Source organism: Acomys minous (assembly GCF_964271855.1).
Source record: "Acomys minous genome assembly, chromosome: 4".
NCBI lineage: Eukaryota > Metazoa > Chordata > Mammalia > Rodentia > Muridae > Acomys > Acomys minous.
The window spans coordinates 20,565,023-20,581,446 of NC_140486.1; the positions used below are offsets into that span (position 1 = coordinate 20,565,023).

At 44.1% G+C, this 16,424-nt stretch overlaps 1 protein-coding gene across 4 annotated transcripts in view; it reads left to right on the top strand.

Annotated features, from left to right (window-relative positions):
- SPIRE1 (spire type actin nucleation factor 1) overlaps nt 1–16,424 on the top strand; it is a 115,909-nt gene that overhangs the window by 19,317 nt on the left and 80,168 nt on the right. For all 4 annotated transcript variants that reach the window (XM_084780310.1, XM_084780312.1, XM_084780311.1 and 1 more), the window contains exon 2: nt 4,469–4,503. In XM_084780310.1, coding sequence (XP_084636436.1) covers nt 4,469–4,503 — 35 coding nt within the window. The remainder of the gene's footprint in view (nt 1–4,468; nt 4,504–16,424) is intronic.

Below are 16,424 nucleotides of genomic sequence, written 5' to 3' on the forward strand. Positions count from 1 at the left end.
CCCATCCCTAGGTCAGCACCTGGGTGTGGCGCTGGATGACAGAGTTTTGTAGGTGGTTGGGAGTGTTCTGGTCTCAGCCTGCATGTTTTCTCGAGGTGCTCAGCAGTTTGAGAGAACCAAGTGCGGTTGCACAGTCGAGCACACAGCTTTGGTATTCGTAGAGAGAAGTATTTTAGTTCTGCATCAGAGGTGATTAGGAGGAATCTAGTTTCAGTAGCCTATGCTTTTAAACATAGAATTACAGTTTGTTGTTTTTAGGTGCAGAGTTGTTTACAGATGCTTACAGTTGTCCTAGCCAGGGTCCAGTCTCCTGAGGGCTCCTGACTCCTCTGCATCAAGTGGGATAGGCTCAGGTGCACCTTTCTAGGTGAAGTTCTCTTATTTTTGGTAGGTAAAGCTAGGTTTTCTTTCTTTTTTGGTTTTTCGAGTCAGGGTTTCTCTGTGTAGCCCTGATTGTCCTGGACTCACTTTGTAGACTAGGCTGGCCATGAACTCGCAGAGATCCTCCTGCCTCTGCCTCCTGAGTGCTGGGATTACATGTGTGAGCCACCACCACCCAGCCAGAGCTACTTTTTCAAGCTGGGTAATACCTCTAGTCCAGATCAGCACCAAGAGCCTCCTCTCCTTCCATAGGTTGGGTTTACATGTTGTCACACGGCACAAGTCACGACTTGCCAGCATTGCTCTGTTTTCTTCTTTGCTTATGCTGTAATGTGTGGAAATGGATTTCAGAATTTTCACTAATAAAAAGCAAATTTGCCAGGTATGGTGGCACATGCCATTAATTACAGCACAGGAGAGGCAGGCAGATTTCTATGAGTTTGAGGCCAGCCTGATCCATGCAGGAAGTTCCAGGCTAATCTGCATAGCCAGACCTTGTCTCAAAAATCAAAGAAGAAAACCCACATTAATATCGGTTTCTAATACTTGTTTTTTGCTCGCCTTTTCAGGGTATGGGGTGGAGGGCAGGATCTTATGCAACTCAGGCTGGCCTCAAACTCTCTGTGTAGCCAAGGATGGCCTTGACCTTTTGATTGGTTGATCTTCATCTCCTAAATGCAGGCATGAACCCCCACATGTGGCTTACACAGTGCTGGGAATTGAACCAGTGCTGTGTGCCAGCGCTCACTGCAGCGTCTCAGCTACTTACACGCCTGCCCTTAATTCCCGAGTTCCTGGGATTCTGTCTTCCTTAAGAACATTGCCTAGGATAGTGTGATGTATTCTCTTTTTAAAATTTTTTTTTTTACTAATTCATTCATTTTACACCTCAATAGTTATCCCATCCCGTGTATCCTCCCATTCCTCCCTCCCTCCCACTTTCCCCCTACTCCCCTCCCCTGTGACTGTGACTGAGGGGAACCTCCTCCCCTATATATGCTCATAGGGTACCAAGTCTCTTCTTGGTAGCCTGCTATCCTTCCTCTGAGTGCCGCCAGGTCTCCCCATCCAGGGGGCGTGGTCAGATATGGGGCACCAGAGTTCATGTGAAAGTCAGATAGTGTGATGTATTCTTACACATGTTGCTTTCCTCTGTGCCACCATTTGGTGTCCTGACCTCCGCTGCAGAGTAAAGCCCTCAGTAAACGTGCCCTGCTCTGAGTTGTTTGTAACAGAATGGTTTTGGTTTTGTTTTTTTTTTAAAAGATTTATTTATTTATTATTTGTACAGTATTCTGCCTGTATGTATGCCTACATGCCAGAAGAGGGCATCAGATCACATTATAGATGGTTGTGAGCCACCATGTGGTTGCTGGGAATTGAACCCAGGACCTTTGGAAGAACAGACAGTGCTCTTAACCTCTGAGCCATCTCTCCAGCCCCGTAACAGAATGTTTTTAGGTAAATTAATTACCAATTATAGGAGTATTAACTAAGTACTAAGTATTGTGATCTGAATAGTCTTTATATTATATATACACACACATATACCACCATATATGAATATAAGTTTATGTTAGCAACAACTTTATGCCATATATTTAGCAAGTCCCACTTGCTGTATAAAAAAGCCTTGTAAGTTAAGGCAATTTGATATGTATGTTCACACAGTTTTTATTGCTTATATACTTTATATTTTATAAGCTCCAAGGTCCCCATTTGCTAGTCTTTGTTTCAGCTACTGTTTTATGTTACTTAGCACCATTAGGATCGTTAGATGTTAAGGATGAGCTTCAACTTTATTAGTCACTTTAAGAATTAGGTGATACAGTAAGATTATTTATATTTTTCTTTGATGATGTTACCATGAACAGTAAGATGAGTAAATTCTATTTAAGTCTTAAAACGTTTTAAGCTGGGAATGTAGCTGAGCGAAGTAGGAGATAATATAGAGAAGTACTAGGAGGGAAGGCAGTGCAGAGCGCGGGCACGTGTGTGTATGTGCGCATGCGTATGTGTGTGTCTGTGCGCGTGCGTATGTGTGTGTCTGTGTGTGTGTGTGCATGTGTGTGTCTGTGTCTTTGTGTGTGCGTGCGTGTGTGTGTGTGTGTGTGTGTGTGTGCATGCGCATGCTTGTGTGTGCATGTATGTGTGTGCATGTGTGTGTCTGTGTCTTTGTGTGTGTGTGTGTGTGTAAACCTAAGGGCAGTTGGGGCCCATGGGGTGGCTCCAGTGAGTACAGGTGCTTGTTGCCACTGCACGTAATGATCTCAGTTCAGCTGTCGGGATCCACACGGTAGAAGTGTGGATCACACATGTGTGTGGCACCTGGTTGTGTGCACACATACACAAATAGATATATGTGGGAAAAGTATAGGTGGAAAAAAATTAGTTTCTACTATCCAGTGTAAAGGTGCTTTCTGTTCTTTTTGTTTAAATAAATAAATGAGTCTCTTAGAGTAGCTGCTTTTATTTCCAAAGTATGGATGTGTCCCAACTTGACAAAATACATGGTTGTACAAGTTCTCGGGTGTTGTTTCATTGATGAGAGAAGATCCTGCTGTCTGTATAGTCTGCTGATGCTCAGTTCTAGGGTTTCTTTCTTCGCTGTTGTTTTGACCCAAGACCTCACTCTAGTTCATGCTCTAGATAGTCCTGCTTCCCAAGGGTCAGCCAGCCAGTGTCTGTCTTACATAGTCCTGCCTCCCAAGGGTCAGCCAGCCAGTGTCTGTCTTACATAGTCCTGCCTCCCAAGAGCCAGTCAGCCAGTGTCCGTCTTACATAGTCCTGCCTCCTAAGGGTCAGCCAGCCAGCGTCCGTCTTACATAGTCCTGCCTCCCAAGGGTCAGTCAGCCAGTGTCCGTCTTACATAGTCCTGCCTCCCAAGGGTCAGCCAGCCAGCGTCCGTCTTACATAGTCCTGCCTCCCAAGGGTCAGTCAGCCAGTGTCCGTCTTACATAGTCCTGCCTCCCAAGGGCCAGTCAGCCAGCGTCCGTCTTACATAGTCCTGCCTCCCAAGGGCCAGTCAGCCAGTGTCTGTCTTACATAGTCCTGCCTCCCAAGGGTCAGTCAGCCAGTGTCCGTCTTACATAGTCCTGCCTCCCAAGGGCCAGTCAGCCAGTGTCTGTCTTACATAGTTCTGCCTTTCTCTCTTTCATCTTTGGGGTTTTTTTTTGTTTTTTGTTTTTTTTTGAGACAAGGTTTCTCTGTAGCCTTGGCTGCCCTGGACTCCCTTTGTAGACCAGACTGGCCTCGATCTGCCTGCCTCTGCCTCCCAAGTGCTGAGATTAAAGGCATGCATCATCACTGCCCAGCTCGCTCTTTCTTTCTTTCTTTCTTTCTTTCTTTCTGCCTGTCTTTTTCTTCCTTTTGATTACAGATGCATTTTCTTTTCTTTAAAAAATTCTTTCTTTCTTTTCTTTTCTTTTTTCTTTTTTCTTTTTCTTTTTTTTCAGACAGGGTTTCTCTGTGTGTATCCCTGGCTGTCCTGGATGCGCTTTGTAGACCTGGTTGGCCTCAAACTCAGAGATCTGTCTGCCTCTGCCTCTCGAGTGTTGGGATTACAGATGTGCATTACCATGCCTGGTTCTTCCTTTTCTTTTTTCTTTTTTAAAATATTTATTTCTTATTATGTATACACTGCTCTGCCTGCATGCACACCTGCAGGCCAGAAGAGGGAATCAGATCACATTATAGATGGTTGTGAGCCACCATGTGGTTGCTGGGAATTGAACTCAGGACCTCTGGAAGAACAGCCAGTGCTCTTAACCACTGAGCCATCTCTCCAGCCTTCTTCCTTTTCTTTTCGGGGCAGTTAAGCAGTCTCATTAGTCTTAGTTGTCCTGGGCCTTGCTGTGTAGATCACGCTAGCGCAGAACTTCCTTCTCCAGCCTCTTGACCTCTGGGGTTTTGAGTATGCAGTCAGCCTGGTAACTGAATAAGCCAACAACTTTGTACATGAAAAAAAAATCATTCCAGTATTTATTATTTTCATGTTTAATACAGACTTGATTGTAGTTGCTTGAATATATTATCAATGATTTAGAAATCTTACAATTGAAAGTAACTTTTTGTATTTTTATTACAGGTAAATTGGGATATTCACATTGTACAGAAACAGAGGTAAGAGAAATATGCGGATATTTCTGTAAAGCAGCCTTATGCTTTTTGGCATGATGAGAGTAGTGAACTTCTGCTGTGGGCGTCTGAGTTTTCAGATGAGGTTACATTGAGAACAGACACAATCTTCTCTACTTAGGAAGAAGAAATGTGTAAGAAATCTGTTACTTGTCTGCTTGTCTATAACATCAGAAGAAACAGCGTAAGCATAGCTTATTTCCTGTATTTGTAAAACTACTTAACCTCCAGGGCCCTGAATAAGAAGTATTTTAAGTTTAGTTTATTTTTTCATAATACAGTCTGGTATATCATAATAACCTCCATTGTGTGTAGATGTCAGGCTGCCCACACGTGTGCCATCCTGTCCAGTGGCAGAGTACCATGCTTAGACTAGAGTGTTAGCAATTTCATTAATGCCTAAATACTTAAGAAATTGTGTGTCTACTTTTATAATTCACTGAATATTGATAATAGATTTCAATACATTTAAATACATTTTATGTAAAATACACGTTTCCTAAAAGATGTTACATAATTAAAAACCAAAAATAATACAATCTTTTTAAAATTCAATTTATTTTTGTACTTTTTACTCAACTTTAAAAGTATAAATAAATTTCTAAATTGGTTCTTACTGGGTTAAGATATAGTTAGGCTTTTTGATGTATTTTCCACAGGAAAGAAAGGAGTGAGTTCAGTCTGAGTCAGAAGAGAGAAGTGTTGCCATAGTTTCAGTGTCTGTATACTTAGAGCTATGAAATCTTCAGTGATGAGTTTTCTCATTCCAGACCCTTGTCTATAAAGTATTTAGGATAATTTCTGTTTAACGCATAGGGTGTGCAGCATACAGAGAGTATATGTGAGCTGTGTGGTTAGCTCCCAAGGCTCTATTGTAAATTAGGATATACAGACGCAGCCTGCATCCACCTGCGTTTGGCCCTGAACTGTGATCCTAAGGCAAGGCTTGTCATACGGCACCTCATTCCGTCTGTGTGGCACTGCAGTGAGAGCAGCATGGTTTTAACACTGCTTACTCTCTGAGAGGATGGCGGTCAGGCTAAATGCAGTAGCAAACACGAGATCTGGCTGTCCATTCCCAAGTCCTTTAGAGTTTAAAAAGTTATATATATTAAAAAAAGTACCATTAATAGTTTTGTTAGACAATCGTTTTTTTTTTCTTCCTTAAAAGTGTTATTTACACTAATGTGTTGCAGACTTAAGTGGTTAAATTGTAATTATCTTTAAATTTTATTTTGATTTCCAGCATTGTGAACATCAGTAGTTCACAAGCTGTATCAATAAAAGCTCTTTAGTTGCTGTTATTATTAGTAGTAGTAGCAGTTTTTTGGTTTTTTTTTAATGTGTCAAGGTTGGAAAACCATGTGCTGTTGGGCTAGAGAGCACTTGCAAGTGCTACTTGACCCTGAGCTGTGGAGTTGTGGGAAGAGAGGAAACTAGAGGCCTCTGAGGCAGCAGTGCGGAGTCCCTGCTGGGCGATATAAAAGCCAGGCCTGAAAGAGGGGTTGCCCTGGGCTAGAAAGGGTGCTTTGAGAGCCTGTCTTGATTACCAAATTGACTTTCTCTTGAGGAAGGAGGCACCCATGTCCTAGTGTGAGGCAGACCTTCTGTGCTCTCGCTGGCAGACGTGTGTACATGAGCCAGGTGTGTACATGTCTGAGCTAGTGACTGGGTGTGGGTGATAGTGGAAGGGTGGCCCGTGCACTCTCCTTCTGCTTTCTAGAGGCCACGGTGGGCTGCTGTGAGGGAGGGCTGGATGAAGATGAGCTTGCCTTGATGTAGCATGTTGTAATTCTTCCTTGGAAGCGAGCAGGAAGGTCCTGATTCCTAAGCAAGGCTCGGAGGCTAGTGGAGGAAAATAAAGTTATCTTTTCTGAGCCTGGAGGAGCCTGACCAAAGCAACGTAGTCAATACAGAGTTTTATAGCACATGAGAACCATGTTATGAATTGCCTTTTAGTTTTTAAATACTAATTGTAGTTTATTCTTTGAGATTTTGTAAATGTATACAATGTATTTTGATCATATTCATTCTTATTTTCACTCTCAGACTTCTCTGGACCCCTTTGCTCCCCACATCTCTAAGTTTCATGTCCTCTTTATTTTCCTTAAAAACAAACAAACTAACTAACCAACTAAGAAAAAAACTACTGAGACAGTTTGTGCTGCCTCTATGTGCATGGGGCCACATTCTTTTAAAAAAAGCTGTTTTCTCTGAGCTGCTTAGATTCTGCAATCGCAGGATTGGGTATTGTTTGGGGTTATGTGTTTGGACATGCGCACACACTACCCTCCCACCCATTAAGTTTTTTGTTTGTTTTGTTATCGTTGTCTGAGACAGGGTCTCTCTATGTAGCCAGGGTTGTCCTGGAACTCACTACGTAGACCAGGCTGACCGTAAAGTCGTAGAGATCTGTCTGCCTTTGCCTCCCAGGTGCTGGGATTAAAGAAGTGTGCCACCATGCCCCGATGGTTAGGTTTTTGTCAACTTGACACAAGTGAGGCTCTGGGAAGAGGGAATCCAAATTAAAATGTCTCCTTCAGATTCGCCTGCGGGGGTATTTCCTCAGTTAGTGATTGCTGTAGGCAGTGCTACTCCTCAGGGTGTGGTTCTGGAGTATAAGAAATGTGGTTGGGCTGGAGAGATGGCGCAGAGGTTAGGAGCACTATCTGCTCTTCCAGGGGTCATGAGTTCAATTCCAAGCAACCACACAGTGGTTCATAACCACCTATAATGTGATCTAGTGCCCTCTTCTGGCATGCAGAACACTGTCTACATAATAATAAATCTTAAGAGAAAGGAAGGAAGGAAGGAAGGAAGGAAGGAAGGAAGGAAGAAAGAAAGAAAGAAAGAAAGAAAGAACTGTGGCTGACAGTGAGCCTTGGGAAGCGAGCCAGTAAGCAGCCCTCCCCCATGGTGCCTGTGTCAGTTTCTCCCTTGCTTCCCTTTATGATGGACTAGAAACTGTAAGCTGAAAGACATGCTTTCTTCCTGAAGCGGCTTTTGGTCATGGTGTTCTATCATCGATAGAAGCGTAACTAAGATGCCACGCCTCCTCCCAACAACCCAGGGAGAGGGATTCCATCCTGGCACTGGGCTTTTTGTTTGGCAAACTGTGGCTTCTTGGAGGCTCCTAATGTCCTGTGTAGTGTAATTCTCATGTAATCCCCTTGCGTGTGTGTGTGTGTGTGTGTGTGTGTGTGTGTGTGTGTGTGTGTGTGTGTGTGTGTAGGAAGTTTATAAAATAGGAAGTTTCCATGAGTTTCTCAGATATCCTTAGTATTATTTCTCTTCTGCTCTTTCCTCCGTCCTCACATCTCCCTCCTATCTTCTAGTTTACACTTATAATTCCTTCTTTTAAATTTATTTTAGTTTTGAATGTTTTACATTTACTTAGTGTGTGTGTGTGTGTGTGTGTGTGTGTGTGTGTGTGTGTGTGTGTGCAGGCTCACACAGGCATGTAAGATGAGTGGACAGCTCTTGGGAGTCATTTCTCCTTCTACTGTGGTTTCCGGAGGATCAAACTCAGGCAGTGAGGCTGACGGCATGTACCGTTAACCATGGAGCCATCTTGCTGGCCCCTGACGTTCTCTTCTTAATACTTTCCCTAATTCATAGAAACCAAGCTGAAATTGAATATAAAGAAAACCAGGGGCGTATATGTAGGTATTCAGGCAGGACTTTTTCCTTAAGGGAATCTGCTGTCTCTGAAGATCAAGCATTCTACCACCTTTGGGAAGGTTTGTTATTTTCAGTGCTTGGGTATTAACTCAGACCCTGGCACATGCTAAGCCAATGCGGCCCTGAGCAGCCATGCCTCAGCCACCTGGAAAATGTGTTCACGTACTTGGCTGTTAGCGTTCTCTGCATGGGAATTTGTGAAGGACATATCCCCACTGTCTTTTCCTGTCCTGGTTTTTTTTTTTTTTTTTTTTTACTTTGAGATGGGCTCTTGCTAGGTAGCCTAGGCTGGACTTGAACTCACCGTGTAGCTCAAGATAGCCACACACATGCAGCTGTACTCGTGCCTCAGCCCTCTGTCTGTCGAAGTAACTGGGGCGCACCATTGTCCTAGCTTCGCTCTTTTCTTTTCTGCTCTCATGGCCAGCTCTCTAGGGAAATCTTTCATGGGATTTAAATGCAGACAGGGTTTTCACGGTGCATGCTGGCCGACAGTTCACACTCTCACATCCACCTCCTGAGTGCTGCGAGTTCAGGTATGTGCCACCATCATGCCTGGCTTCAACATGAATATTTAAAAGGTTTAAATAGACAGTCAAAATTTCCCCATTTTTTCAGTTCTTAATAATTTTAAATTTTTAATTAAAATGTAACCATGTAATTTCCCTGTTCTTTCCTCCATCCCAGACCCTCTCATGTTCTCTCCCTTCAGCCCTCCCCACACATCCCATTGCCTCTTAATCTGTGGTCTCTTTCTTATTATTGTTGTTACAAACATACATACATACATACATACATACATATTTATGTGTAAACACAAGTATATGAATACAAGCTGCTGAGTCTGTTTCATGTTTGCATGTTATAATTTCAGGGTTGATCACTTGGCGTTTGAAGGTATAATTTACATACGGTGAAATCCACCCTTGTAAATGATGCTTCTTTAAGTGTTTTAGGATTACATCTCTTCGTTAGCCACTCTTACGGTCCAGTTCTGTCACCCTCCTAAGTCTCACCCCATATCTCTTCATGTTCCCCCTCCTAGCAGCCCCTGGTCTCTGTTGCTGTTTTTAATGCCTTAAAGAGACCTACACTCTCTTCCTAGAAGTGGCTCACAGCTCCAGCTGGTAACTTATAAACTTATAAATGGATGACTGACAATGTCCAGAAGGCAGCTCTGGTCCAGGGCTAGGGATAACTTTTACTGCTGCCATCTGCTAGTTTTCCTACTACTGTTATTTAAATAGTATAGATGGATTGTAATCCAAAAGAACATTGCTGGGCCCTTAAACAAATCACTAGATTGTCGCTGAGTTTGTAACTTCCAGTTCTGCACGTTCCATTCTGCCTTGTATCAACTGCTGCGAATTACACAGTGCGCAGAGCCTTTTCCCTGTGCGAGGACGGTGGCTAAATGAGTAACTAGAGCAGCTGCTGTTCTGGTGGTGGAATAGGTTAGTCTGTTACGGATCACTAAGTTAGCGGCTACCGTTGCCTGACCCTGATGGACCTGAGTTAACTGGGCACTCATCGATAAAGCCGATTGTAATCTATGCGGTCGAAGAAAAACTGGAGCTTCGCTCACAGAAACCGTTCAAAGCATTCATGCTTACATTTTTAAACGATTTGTTTTTATTTTTAATTATGTATACATGTGCGGGTTTGTGTCTGAATGCAGTGCCCGTGAAGGCCAGAGGCATTGGATTCCCGGGAGCTGGAGTTACAGGCTGCCGCGAGCCACCTGAGCTCAGGTCCTCTGCAGGAGCAGTGTGTGCTCTTTCCTGCTGAGCCCGGTCTCCGGCCTCTCATGCTTGCGTCTTAACATAGAGTTCATAAATACTGTTCCTAATACCTGTACTAGTTTTACTCCTACATACATTAAAAAAAACTACTTGACAGCCTACTGTGGGGGTATTGATAGGGATATTAATTTCAATAACAAACCTATGAAGTTGATATTATGATTATTGACATTTTGGAGATGAGAACTGAAGAATAGAGATGCATAGTAGCTTATCTTAATCTTCCTTGTTGAATTTATACTCTCTTGGGAGACACACCCAAGACTGTGCCTGTGAGGATGTTTCTAGAGAGGCACCTTGCTGGGGGCAGCACTGTCTCATGGGCAACGGTGCGAGGCTGAATAAACAGAGAAGGGAAAGCAAGCTCCAGCACCCATGTCCTTCTGGGAGCCCAGTGTGACTGCCCTGCCACCACGTGCTTGCTCTGCTGCCCTGCCTTTCTACCATAATCACTGTACGCTGCAGCCATGAGCCAGAAGAAACCTGCCCTTTAATGCTTTTGTCTGGTACCTTTTTACAACAATGAGGGTAACTAACACGTTTGCCCAGCCTCACATACTGGTAGTGGGTAGCCGCATGCATTGCCTGCTTCCCTGTGCCGTCTTTACCCAGCTTGTTCTCACTGTCGGTGTAGCGCAGCCACACAGTGCTGGAAACCATATTAATGTCCCTTTTGGAACAATGAAATGTGCAGGTGTCTTCTTATTCCACCAGTCGCTTTAGTTGTGGCCTTTTGTAGCTGGGGGGATGCACTTTAACTAAAATGAAATTTTGGAAAAGGCATGAATGCAGCCCATGAGCCCTCAGCCCTCATGTATTAGATAGGTGTTTTTTTCTGTAGGAATTTGTGAAATAGGCCAATTAAGAATTATCCTGTGAGCCAGGCATAGTGGTGCACACCTGTAATCCCAGCACTTGGGAGGCAGAGGCAGGCAGATCTCTGTGAGTTTGAGGCTAGCCTGGTCCACAAAGTGAGTCCAGAACAGTCAGGGCTAACAGAGAAATCCTGTCTTGAAAAACTAAAAAAAGAAAAAGAATTGTCCTGTGTGTTGAAATCCTCAGGAAAATTGGACCTGTAACTCAAGGTCTTCTTTGGGGAAAATTAAATGTCTTGGGAATGAACCAAAAAATACATTGATGTTAGTGTCTTGGACTTACTGTCTTGTGATTGTGGATGGTTTTTGGCCTATACTACAGTAGGTGAAAAGTTTTGTTTCCTAATAGCCTAAAGTAAATCACTAAAGGGAATATGTAGGGTTTGTTGCTTTAATGTAGAGTATAACATTGAAAGATGTGCATTTGGGCTTTTTTGTTTTGTTTTGTATTTTTTTTTTGGAGACAGGATTTCTCTGTGTTAGCCTTCGCTGTCCTAGACTCACTTTGTAGACCAGGCTGGCCTAGAGCTCACAGTGGTCCGCCTGCCTCTCTGTCTCCTGTGTGCTGGGATTAAAGGCATGCGCCATCACCGCCCAGCTGTGCATTTGGTTTTAAACTAAATCTGCCCAGTCCATTTTTAACCTCACTCCTGCCTCATGAATGTACTTGGAACAGTTGGATGCATACTGCTTTTTAAGTTGACATTGGATAACCTTGGTTAATTTCAGAAGTGATTAAAAAATGTAATCTGAAAGAAGTAGTATGATATTTTTAATAAAAATAAGCTGGACGTAGTGGCATACACCTATAATGCCAGAACTGTGGAGATAGAGGCAGGTGGATGTCTATGAGTTCGAGGCCACCCTGGTCTACATAGTGAGTCCAGGACAGCCAGGACTACACAGAAAAACCAAAGACCAAATAAAAAGAAAAACAAACAAACCAAAACACACCCCTGCCTCTCAGGCATCTTGGCAGCTCTGTATGAGCCAGGGACATGAGACAGATGAGTACCTTAGGAGCTGTAAGCCCACCCCCTGGACTCTTTAGCTGTCATGTTGTAAAGGGGAAAGGAGGCTAAACGGACCTAATGACAAATACAGCTGGTGTACTGGTTAGGAACAAAGGGCAGAGTGCTGTGGACATTTTAGTATGTATTCTGCATTACATCGTATAGGCGGTGATTTTCCTGGGATAATTGTGCGGTGCTCATCAAAGGTATGTCCTTGGTTTTAGGTAGGCGCCATGCATGCTGCTTTAATCTTGGATAGATCTGAGAGAAGTGCAGGGCTGGCGGGGACTGATAGTGGACGAGGCCAACTCTTAGCTATTGATAAATGAGGTAAAAGATAAGTAGAAATTCCTAAGGACTGCTTTTGAGATGTTTCTGGAAGTTTAAAATTATATAGAAGGAAAGTGCCCCCAACTGGCTTGAGGGACAAAGAAATTGTCCTGGAAGTTGGGAGTCTAGTGTGGCCACTTTGGGACTGGCTGTAGCTAGTGCTGCTCTGTCAGTCCCAGCTCTGAGCTCACAGGACCTGCATCTAACACACTTCCTCTGCACGCACCAGGGATCCTTAGGGCATGTAAGTTGGTTTAAGAGTTTGAAAGTTTTCATTTTGATACAAACTAAGACTCACAGCAAAGTCTCAAAAACAGTACAAAGACGTCATTAACATAAGTGTTATTGCTAATGTTGAAACTTTCCCTGCATTATTAGTTAATCTGGTTGATAGTTTTATTGCTATTGAGGCCCTGTAAGCGCTGCTCTGAGATACACAGACACTGAGACAGCCTGAAAGCAGGGTGAGGACAGAGCCCTGCCTTTTCTTCTGGGCTCATTAGATGTCAGTAGACTTTGTGTCTCCTCTGAGGGAGATCTTCGAGGTGAAAATACTGTTTCAGTAAAACTCAGGGCATGGGAGAATTCAGAAGAGAATCGGCTTCTGAAGTAATTTGAAGTAATTCTAGGTTTGAGATACCTAATGTACACTGTATATGTCTAGTTTAGTTTAAAATATAATCCTAGGCCTGTGAGACGGCTCAGTCAATATAGCTACCTGCAGCAAAGCCTGACACCTTGAGTTCTGTCAAGCCCTGGAGCCACGTGGTGGAAATGACCTCATAAAATTGTCCTCTGACCTGCACAGGCATGCTATGTCTGACACGTGTGCACCCTCCACCCCCACACATACACATGCACTCAGTGTAAATGAATGAAAGTTTTGTAAATAAAAAACAATTGCATATAGTTTGAAGGACATAGTCATACCAAGCAAGTCCAAGAAAATATTTAAGTAAATGTCAGTTATTAGTTGCTACCAAGCATTTCAGTGGTTTGAAACGCCAGTCATTTGATAACCTTTCCTGTGGTGACTCAGTCTGGTCTGTTGTATAAAAATGCAAAGTATTCAGGCTCTGTGCTGGCCAGGCCTGCAGACAACAGGGCAGGCCAGCTGTGTCTGCACCCACCAGCTGGTCCAGCTTCCTGGAGGCCCTAGTAGATGAGCAGGGCCCACACACCCAACTATGCAGTGGTGTGGGCACAGGAGCCACGGCATTCCGTTCTTCTCTCGGTCCGTCAGCCTGCATATTTCATTAAGCACTGTCCTAGGTTGCTTTTTTGTTGTTGGAGTACCACCAACCAAAGCAGCTTGGGGAGGAAAGGGTTTAGTTTGCTTACAGGTTAAAGTCCAAGGCAGGAGTAAGAACATGGAGGGCAGAACTGAAGCAGAGACCATGGAGGAGTGCCGCTTGCGTGCGGGCTTGTTCTCAGGATAGTGTTCGTGTTCTGCTTCCTGTGCAGCCCAGGCGCTACTGCCTAGGGATGGTACCACCCACAGTGTACTGAGCCTGCAGTTAGCAATCAAGAAACTGCTCCACAGACATGCCCACAGGCCAATCTGATAGAGACAGTTTCTCAATTGACTTCTCTCTTGCTAGGTGTGTCAAGCAGCCAGCCAATATTAGCTATCACAGACTTCTTGGAAAGTGGTGTCAAGAAATTAACTCAAGCCGGGCGTGGTGGCTCATGCCTTTAATGCCAGCACTCGGGAGGCAGAGGCAGGTGGATTGCTGTGAGTTCGAGGCCAGCCTGGTCTACAAAGTGCGTCCAGGACAGCCAAGGCTAACACAGAGAAACCCTGTCTCGAAAAAACCAAAAAAGAAAAAAGAAATTAACTCAGCTATTTCAGGCCTTTTGAGACACTCTGAAAAGGCTCTGAAAAGCTTATCTTGTTCTTTGAACCCTGTGAGTACAAAAGAAACCAGGAGCTGAAGCTTTTGGTATATAATTCTCAGCAAATAGTTACTGTGAAGCATTTCTTTTCCTCCTTGCCAAACATGGCTTTGAGAGCGTCAACTTTATTTTGGGAACCTTGAGATAAAACTTACTTAACAAATGCAGACTAGCCAGGCACAGACTTACAGAAATGGTCTTTCTTTAGTGGTTGGTCTCAGGTTGGCATTGGAAGGCTTGTTCTGGCTCCTCCTGCCTGTTGATGGTTTAAAGCAGTACGAGGCACCCGCTCACAGAGCAGCCCTCCCATCTGCAGCATTGCCTTTTGAGCTGGAAAGGAGGAGTGCCTGGTGGGAAGTGGCACCGTGACTGTAAGCACGAGTGAGGGATGCTCAGGGTATATGAAGGGGTGAAAGAAGCAGGCCTGGTACCCCTTTGTCAAGAGCTGTAATTGGGAAAGAAAAGGGCTGTGGAGCTTGGAGCAGGGTTTGCTTATTCTTACAGTGGAGGAGAAACCAGGAAGAGGTTACTGCAGGGCTTATGCATTACGAGACAGGGCCTACGGTATCCCAGGCCAGCTCCAACTCGCAGTGGCGTAATCTTGGGATTCCGATCCTTCTGTCTCTACTTCCCAAGTGTGCACCACCCAGCTTGGCTTGTACTCTGCTCAAACCCAGATCCTCTTGCACACTGGGCAAACGCCATGCCAACTGAGCGCCATCCCTAGCTCACGGTGACAACTTAAGGCACATGTGATCAGTTGTTAGGGAATTCATCGCAAAAGTCCTGTTGACCGTCTCTCTCTATCTCTCTCTCTCTTCCTTTTTCTTCCTTCCTTCCTTTCTTTTTTGAGAATTATTTGATCATCATTTTAAATATTATGATTATTCAAATATGAACAAAACAGTATTTGTCTTTGGAATATATGGAATTTTGCCTACACTATAGGTTTCCCCTAATGAAATTTCACCAAATATCTGTCACAAGCAACAACAAATTAGTTGTTTCTGTTGATGACTCAAAATATTTCCTCTCAAACTTTATAGGGAATAGTTCTTCCTAAGCTTCTGTACATTAAATTTAATATTCTGTGACCTGTCTTTTATGTCTGATTTGTGTATATATTATGATATACTTAAAAAATGGAAATAGGGTGATAAAAGAAAGAATGTTTTCCTGTGGTATGAAAAAGGCAAAATAAAACTGAAACTGTAGCAGTGGTTTTACAAGTTGAAGAGTTAAGACTAGAGTGGAGAGGGGAAATGACTTTTATTTGACACGGGAGAAGGTACTAGCTGCCTTTCCTCAGTTTCCATTTCAGGCCTCACTGTTTCTTCATAAATACCCTTCAGAAGCTGAGTGCACCAGGCCTTCCCTTTTCTGAGCTCTTTGAATTTACTTGGACACTGTCCACATGTAGCCAGGCGCAGTGCACACCTGCCCTTGGCAGTCCAGAGCTCACGGAGCAGGGGCAGCGCTAGATAAGGTCTCTCCTGGTCTAGCCATTGTGTCTTTCCAACAACGGCTCCTTGTAAGGCAGGCCGAGTGCATCAATACTACATTGTAGTTCTGGTTCGTGCAGTTGGTACAGTGTCCCTTCCAGCCGCTCCCCATTTTCCTTCAGGTGGCAAATAGGCCAAGGTGACGTGGGATAAATGTGACTCCCTGGGATGAATGAGGAAGGTATCAAGGATGGACTTCTCAAATGACGGTAGCCTCTGACCTCAGATCTCCCAGTTACCTCCTCAAGCCAGACCATCTCTTAATTCTCTCTCCCTCCACGTGTGTGTGTGTAGCTGCACGTGTGTGAGTTTCTTCGTAGAGGACAGAGGTTTGCTCGGGAGCTTTCTGCCTTGTTTTTGAGACAGGGTCTTTCAAGGGGACCTGAGGAATGAGCGATGCCCGGGCCCTGCTGGCTTAGACAGTGAGCCCTAAGGAGCCGACAGTCTGGGCTTCCTCCATGCTAGGATTACAAGTGGGTACCACCATGCTATATTTTTTTAATGTGTGTGCTGGGGATCAAGTTCATGTCCTTGTGCGTTTGTGGCAAGCACTTGGCCAGCTGAGCTGTGTCCCCAGCCCTGCAGGTCACCCTTCCTATTCACCTGTGTCTCTCTTCCGCTTGACCGAGCTGTTCGAGGGCAAGGACCCCGTGTCATCTGTCTTCATATTTATATTTCAGGGTGTGGCCTGAAGCAGGCCTTTCATGAAGGTCGGTTGCAGTGTTGATTAAAAAACCACAGATATACAAAAAAGAAGAACAAAACAATCAAACAAACAAACCAAGCACAGATACGACTTTGAGTGTT